The 8,673-nt window shown below is 37.5% G+C and overlaps 1 protein-coding gene across 1 annotated transcript; it reads left to right on the top strand.

The window, feature by feature from the left end:
- Nucleotides 1–6,581: 6,581 nt before the first annotated feature.
- Nucleotides 6,582–7,827, top strand: LOC130409473 (putative nuclease HARBI1). The gene is made up of 4 exons (XM_056733476.1): nt 6,582–6,845; nt 7,346–7,434; nt 7,532–7,643; nt 7,718–7,827. The coding sequence occupies exons 1-4, from the start codon at nt 6,806–6,808 to the stop codon at nt 7,825–7,827; spliced, it is 351 nt and encodes a 116-aa protein (XP_056589454.1). The 5' UTR covers nt 6,582–6,805.
- The last annotated feature ends 846 nt before the right edge of the window (nt 7,828–8,673 follow it).

Genomic DNA, 8,673 nt, shown 5'->3' with positions numbered 1-8,673 from the left:
ACAGGATAATTCTTGTTCACCTGCGAAACGGACCATGCTAGAGTCGTAGAAAAGATGAAGAGTTCTTTTCCAAAATGCTTTAAATCTATTTTAATAGTTTTCAAGAAAATGTCTTTTTTTTACCTAGACCCATACATTTAGTTAATATTCAATTTATCCTGTTAAAATGGTCTGTTGGCTCAGTCTGAACATGTTAAACAACGATTGTTAAATGAAACTACAATATTGTCGATCATAAATTCAAAGTTTATTTTTTAAAAACAAACAAGAGAACATGCAACATATGACATCAGGGACTCATACTACAAATTAATATAAATCAAATGCAAATGCATGAAATAAATAACAGCCAAATAAAATAAATAGTAACAAACTAAATAGGTCAATAAAATATTTTCAATTTCATGAAAATATTTTTCCACCACATACAAAAATTTTAAAAATAACACGCATACAAATACCACTAACGAGCGAATTCTGATTGGTCGAGAGGACATATCGCAATTAGGCTTAATACAGGTTCGGCACTTACAGCGTTTTGGAAAGAAACTGCATCTTGAAGAACATTTTAAACAAGGAAATATTGCGATTTTACATGAAACATTGATGGAGCAGTGAATAGGTTTAGTACACACCAATACGGCATGACAAACTTAAATTTGGAGTTTAATGCGTTTTGGAAAAAGCTCTTCAGATATAAGAAGTTGTAAACGGGAGTCGCTTTAAAATAATAACAAAATAGTAAAAAGAGAAACTGTATGGTATAGAATCACTCATGTGCGTCGATTTGCGTAAGGACGTGTGACGTGTCCCTACCAATATCCAGGGAGCACTTATTTGTCCCTACCAATAATATCGACCAAACAATTAATCAACATTCACATACAACACTGATGTCCATCTGTGTCTTGTTTTCTACCTCTTGTTTAATTCAACATTTATTTTTCCAGAAATCATTTAATCAAAGTTAACACAACACTAATGGTTAAATCTCGCTCTCTGCAATGAGTTCCGCCTCTGCAGCTCACGTCGCTAACAGGATTGGCTTTGCTTTTTTAAATCCCGCCTCTCCAACCCAGGTCGCTTTATGAATGGCTTTGAAGCCTTCTGTAACTCTGTAATGCTTTGGTCTAGAGACCTAATCTTTGTCTTGATTTAGAGAAGAGATTCTATACTTTGTTATAAAAGTGTCTTGAAAAACTGTAATAGCAGTTTAATTGTACATTAAAAAACAACAACAACATTGTTTTATGTAACTAAAACATAAAAAAATCTGATAAAAACATAAGAAATTTAAAGACATACTTCTAATTAAATTTTGTTTCAAATGTCAAGCTATTATCACAAAAATATTGGTTTCTATGATACCATTAATCGCTACACCAACAACGGCCACTAGGTGTCATATAGGCTCCAATGATTTACTGCATGCAAACTAAAAATTAATAAATTTCTTCATTATATGATGGACATTCTTGGAGCTTTTCAATTTTATCAAATTTTTTAAGGTTCATTTTTAGATTTTCGATAAAATATGATTTTGAATATTTGTTTTGTAACAATGAAAATTGTAAAAAGCGCTATATAAATAAAGTTGAGTTGAGTGAGTTGAGAATATGTAATATTATGGTACCAAGTGGGCCCAGTGACATTTGCGATTTTTTTGTGATTTAAGTTTATTATGTGATTTTTCTATTGCAAAACAGTTCCAAAATATAAAAACTACATTCTTAGAGCTTTCCAATCATATATAGTTTGTCAGGAATAAAATGGATTTATATCTGCATTGTGTGTGCAAACACAACGGCTTGAAATCGAGGAATCAATCAATTCCCAGCCCTATATGACACAACACAAAGGCTGTGACACGTACAGATTTGAAAGTAAACTTTCAAAGTTTTTCGTTAGATTTTACACATCTAAATCAACTGACCATGATGTAAGGACTGAAACTCAGGGCATTTGATTGTTATATCTGAAAACTGAGACACCCTATACTTCTGTGGTGAGACGAATACTGTTAACCTGAAGAAAATTTAAGTTTATTCTTCTGTCAATAAATATCTGCTTATATTGTGTTGAAGTCTTTCGTTATTTTAGATTTGACAATCAGAGGCATGATCCAATCTCCTTTCCCAGAGGACATGCCAGCAATTCAGCTACCAGAACAGATGGACACAAGCCCCCCTAAATGGAGGGAAGTTTAGTTTGCAGTAAAATGCGCAAGATCAGCTCCTGGACCCAACGGTATACCATACAGGCTCTACAAGAAAGCCCCTCGGGTGTTGAGGTTCCTTTGGAGAATAATGGCTGTGGCATGGATAAAGCAGGTGATACCAAAGGTCTGGAGAAGGGCAGGAGGCATACTGATCCCCAAGGAGAAAAACTCCTCAACTATTGACCCGTTTCGCCAAATTAGAACGTTTGAAAAATGGCTTGCGCCTCCAATCAGGGCATAGATGGATGACATGACGATGACAATCATCACAACAACCCAAACATGTACAAAGCGGCCGCTGGATAAGCTCCAGGGGCCCGTTCTTCGTACGTCGCTAACTCGGTTAGCTGGATTTGATTGTTGACGATTTGGCCTTGGATTGTTTGGTTCTTCGAAGCTCATCCTGGACTTGCTGTCATAGCAACAGGTCCGTAAGCTTGAACCTGCTCGCGAGCAGGCTTACTTCATGTAAACAGGATTAGATTGCTGCTTTATAAGCGGAGGTGATATGGGAAGTCTTTCGCAGACATGTCTTGTCCGTTTTTACGTCAGGAATCCGTTGCTGAAGGTGCCAGAATAATTCAAAGAGCTTTTCGAATTAATCGCGTTTTGCAATATCGACAGGATCCTTTTGCGCAGCGCGATAATCTACTGATTGAGAGATATCGTTTTTCTCGGGAGGGTGTATCTACATTATCAACTTGTTGGAGCCACACGTTAAATGTTGGACTCGTCGCAGTCGGGCTTTAACAACTGCACAAACAGTTTGTATAGCTTTGCGATTCTTTGCGAGTGGCACTTTCCTTTACACTATTGGAGATGCAGAAAACGTGGGTAAAAGTGCTGTATGTCGTGCCACTCGCAAAGTTTATCTGTCACTCAAACAGTTTTTAGGGGGCTTTGTGGTATTTCCATGCCACTTAAGACCACAGGCTGTAAAGCAGATTTTTTTTGCAACTGCAGGTACATTATAATTGTTAATGAAGATCATGGAATCATGATCATGCCAAAAAGTAGCCTAGGACTTACAGTATTTGTTCCTCAGGCTCCCCTAACGTTATTGGTGCCATATACTGCACACAGGTCCCCATCAAGGCCCCACCTGGCCCAAATGAAGGGGATTTTTTGAACCGAAAGGGATTTCACAGTGTAAATGTGCAAGTAAATTACTACAACAATTATTCATATTCCAGATAAGTAATAAATAAATAAAAGTTATGTAATCAAAAAGTATGCAGTTGAGTGATTACAAATATTTTAGATGGTGTGCGACTCCATGTTCCACATCACAAATGTGGAAGCCACATGGCCTGGTTCTGTGCATGACTCCAGGATTTTCAGAGAGTCACATTTATGCACATTATTAGAACGTGGTAAGGAAAAATTATTTAAAACTCACTGTATTACATAATTTTATTCTGAGCCTAACAAAACTGCATTTTTCCAGGTGCTTACGATGGGATCCTGTTTGGCGACAGGGGCTATGCCTTCAGGCAGGCAGTACTTCATGACGCCATTCCCCGACCCAAACCCTGGACCACAAACCTGTTACAATGCAGCTCTAGCCAGGACAAGGCACCGCATTGAAATGACCTTTGGCCAACTAAAGGAAGATTTCAGTGTCTTTTTAAGGGTCTGAGGTATGCACCTGACAGGGCCTGTGACATTATTGTTGCATGTGCCATCTTCCACAATATTGCCACCATCAGAAAGGAGAGGACCTCTGTGGTGGAGGTGCAGCCTGATGATGACCTCCAGCCAGTGCACTTGGACCAACCTAGTGGCAGAGCTGCACGGGACAGAATTGTGGAACACCATTTTATGAATTCTTTCTTTTACACATAAACTTTCATTAAATGAATAATAGAAGACAACATGCTTAGTTCATGGAGTTTTATTTCAATTATTGTTTCTCAAGAAAAGCCAGTGATGGTCATCTTTTGCCTGCAATAAGATATATATATATATATACATAGTTATCCAAGGGCAGCAATAGTACTCTTTGTGAAAAATAGTGTTTAAGCACTTACTGAGAAGATTATTTTGAGGCAACTCAATCTCTAGTGCCAGTTTTTTCTTCTTTAAGGTGTCAAGTTCAATTTCTTCCCTTAATTTTTTTTTTTTAAGAGCAAAATACTCAATTTTATATTGAAGATTCCGTTTATATAGGGTACGGATATCCCCCTGTGCCATTCAAAAAAAAAAAAAACTCAACAAGCCTCATGCAACAGAAAAAGGAAAAGTAGACTGCCCACCTCTGTGCTGTAGGCGTTTCCTCCTGCAACTCATATTGCAGTCAGAAATAATGTGTCCACACCTATAAATTACATAAAGTTATTTGTGCACTTACAAGTAATTCCTCCAAAGGACAAACATCTAAGGGGGTTTCTTCACTGGCCTGTGCAAAAGAAAAATGGGTATTACAAAGTGTTGCACTTTCTTTCCTTTTGATGTAAAGTTAGAAATGTCCACTCGCTGTACATATTTCAGACACCACTTTCCTGGGAACAGATAAAAGTGTTGGTGTATTATGCAAAACTACACAAAAGAACTCAATGGCATTACAATACACTAGGAGAAAATATGATCAATATCAAATTGCAAAAAAAATGACATTAGTTATACAGCTTTCACCTTCACAAGTCAAAGCAATTGACTCAATATTTATTTGTTGAAATGACTGTACAAGCCATTTGGATTATAGACATAATTTAACGCAGCAACAAATTATTTACGAAAATTGAAATATATATGAAATATGAAATTATTAAAATAAGACTATATACTGTAATAATAAGTGATATAACCATAACATGGAACACTTACGCATTTAATTTGTCTGCTACTTTTTGCCAGACCTCTCTCCTGGCGTTTTAATTATTTTTTCAAATTATTACTGGAAGCATAGCAAACCCTTCCAGTAATAATTCTTGCTCTGCTGCGTTGAAAAACTGAGCGCGCTCTTTTGCCATGATGAGCAGCCAATAGCAGCGTTGCTGATCATTGTTTCTACTATCGATACATATCCCCTTTTAAACAAGCGCATGAACGCGCATTTATTTCAGATAACTCAATCCAGCGATACTAATCATAAACAGCAGGTGTGTTCGAAGAACCCAATTAGCCGGATCATGATTAGCACGATGATATTATCTTGGATGTGTCATTTGATCTCGGATGTAATAAGCGACGTACGAAGAACGGGCCCCAGGAGAACATTAGTTGGGCACAAATGGAGATCAAACCAAGCAAATCCCGAAGCATTTATTTATCTGCAATATTAGCAACATTTTAATTTGAGTGTCCGATGGTTGTTTTAAGCCCTAATGAATTTGAAGTCTGATTTGTTGTTGTTGTTGTTGGGGTGACATTTAAAGAGGTCATTTGACGCGGCTAAAACGAATATTATTGTTTGCTTTAGATGTAATACAACGTGTATACACGATTAAAGGTTATTATAAACGCTTTATTTTCCACATACCGTGCATGTTTTTATCTCCTCTTTGCTCCGCCTCTCTGAATCGCGCTGTAATTTTACAAATCTCATCGCTCTGAAAAGCGAGGTGTGCTATGATTGGCCATTTCACTAGTGCATAGTGATTGGTCGAATACTGCATGGACTGTAACGCCTCTTACCATATTTGGAACATCAGGTTCCTAAGCAATTGTACTATTGGGTATGCGTACCTTACTTGCGTATACATTTGGGCGGTCTTAGTCAAATCGTGTTACGAACTGACGTAGATTCGCCGGGGTGTGGTTACACGAGGCGTTTCAGGCAGGTCTGGGTGAGCATTCGCTTAGATAAAATATCTTAAATAAATCTTTTTTTGAGATTGGCTTTAAATAATTAGTTGTTTTGTCGTTCCAGTGCTTTGTTCAGGTTCAGTAGATGGGACTAGTTGAGATTTGAGAGAGCTGAGGTTTGTCTGTAGGGTTCTCAGTTTTGATAGTATGATGTTCTGTCATTGCTGTTGTAAACAAGGGGGTTGGAGTTTTAGTTTTTGTCATTTTATTTTCATCTGCAGATAGGCTTGCATTTTTTGTTTGACCACTGGCTGAAAGATTTTGCCATTTGCCACAAAAACCATTTGTTGGAAAAATGTTGATGGTGTTGTTGTATCTGTAGTTTTACTTGTTGATTAGTTTGTCAGTTTTTGTTGTTGTTGTTGATTGTTTGGTTTTTTACAGGGTGTCCGAGGGGTCTTAAAAAGTAGTAAAAAGTCTTTAAATGGCATTTTTCAAGGTATTAAATTATCATCATCAAGTATCATCTTTTATTTGTCCAAAGAGGTCATATGCTAAAGTTTGCCTGAATTTATTCATTGCGTAGGGCAGGCGAAGAGTGGGAGATCCATTTACACCTGGGGCCCGTTCTTCGTACGTCGCTAACTCGGTTAGCTGGATTTGATTGTTGACGATTTGGCATGATCTTGGATTGTTTGGTTCTTCGAAGCTCATCCTGGACTTGCTGTCATAGCAACAGGTCCGTAAGCTTGAACCTGCTCGGGAGCAGGCTTACTTCATGTAAACAGGATTAGATCACGGCTTTATAAGCGGAGGTGATATGGGAAGTCTTTCGCAGACATGTCTTGTCCGTTTTTACGTCAGGAATGCGTTGCTGAAGGTACCAGAATAATTCAAAGAGCTTTTCGAATTAATCGCTTTTTGCGAGATCGACAGGATCCTTTAGCGCAGCGCGATAATCTACTGAATGAGAGATATTGTTTTTCTCTGGAGGGTGTATCTACATTATCAACTTGTTGGAGCCACACGTTAAATGTTCGACTCGTCGCAGTCGGGGTTTAACAACTGCACAGTTTGAATAGCTTTGCGATTCTTTGCGAGTGGCACTTTCCTTTACACTATTGGAGATGCAGAAAACTTGGGTAAAAATGCTGTATGTCGTGCCACTCGCAAAGTTTATCTGTCACTCAAACAGTTTTTAGGGGGCTTTGTGGTATTTCCATGCCACTTAAGACCACAGGCTGTGAAGCAGATTTTTTTTGCCATTGCAGGTACATTATAATTGTTAATGAAGATCATGGAATCATGATCATGCCAAAAAGTAGCCTAGGACTTACAGTATTTGTTCCTCAGGCTTCCCTAATGTTATTTGTGCCATAGACTGCACACAGGTCCCCATCAAGGCCCCACCTGGCCCAAATGAAGGGGATTTTTTGAACAGAAAGGGATTTCACAGTGTAAATGTGCAAGTAAATTACTATAACAATTATTCATATTCCAGATAAGCAATAAATAAATAAAAGTAACGTAATCAAAAAGTATGCAGACTGATTTCAAATATTTTAGATGGTGTGCGACTCCATGTTCCACATCACAAATGTGGAAGCCACATGGCCTGGTTCTGTGGGTGACTCCAAGATTTTCAGAGAGTCACATTTATGCACATTATTTGAACGTGGTAAGGAAAAATTATTTAAAACTCACTGTATTACATAATTTTATTCTGAGCCTATCAAAACTGCATTTTCCCAGGTGCTGACGATGGGATCCTGTTTGGCGACAGGGGCTATGCCTTCAGGCAGGCAGTACTTCATGACACCATTCCCTGGACCACAAACCCGTTACAATGCAACTTTCATTAAATGAATAATAGAAGACAACATGCTTAGTTCATGGAGTTTTATTTCAATGATTGTTTCTCAAGAAAAGCCAGTGATGGTCATCTTTTGCCTGCAATAAGATATATAGTTATCCAAGGGCAGCAATAGTGCTCTTTGTGAAAAATAGGGTTTAAGCAATTACTCTGAAGTTTCTTTTGAAGCAACTCAATCTCTAGTGCCAGTTTTTTCTTCTTTAAGGTGTCAAGTTCAATTTCTCCCCTTAATTTTTGTTTTTTTAAGAGCAAAATACTCAATTTTATGTTGAAGATTCTGTTTATATAGGGTACGGATATCCCCCTGTGCCATTAAAAAAAAAAAAAACTCAACAAGCCTCATGCAACAGAAAAAGGAAAAGTAGACTGCCGACCTCTGTATATTTTTGTGCTGTAGGCCTGTCTGTAGGCGTTTCCTCCTCCTATATTGCAGTCAGAAATAATGTGTCCACACCTATAAATTAAATAAAGTTATTTGTGCACTTACAAGTAATTCCTCCAAAGGACAGTCATCTGAGAGGGTTTCTTCACTGTCCTGTGCAAAAGAAAAATGGGTTTTACAAAGTGTTGCACTTTCTTTCCTTTTGATGTAAAGTTATAAATGTCCACTTACTGCACATATTTCAGACACCACTTTCTTGGGAACAGATAAAAGTGTTGGTTTATTATGTAAAACTACACAAAAGAGGAGAACTCAATGGCATTACAATACACAAGGAGAAAATATGATCAATATCAAATTGCAAAAAAAATGACATTAGTTATACAGCTTTCACCTTCACAAGTCAAAGAAATTAACTCAATATTTATTTGTCGAAATGACTGTACAAGCAAT

The sequence above is a fragment of the Triplophysa dalaica genome, chromosome 2, assembly GCF_015846415.1.
Source record: "Triplophysa dalaica isolate WHDGS20190420 chromosome 2, ASM1584641v1, whole genome shotgun sequence".
NCBI lineage: Eukaryota > Metazoa > Chordata > Actinopteri > Cypriniformes > Nemacheilidae > Triplophysa > Triplophysa dalaica.
The sequence above is the reverse complement of the archived record's forward strand: the minus strand, read 5'-3'. Positions and strand labels throughout refer to the sequence as shown.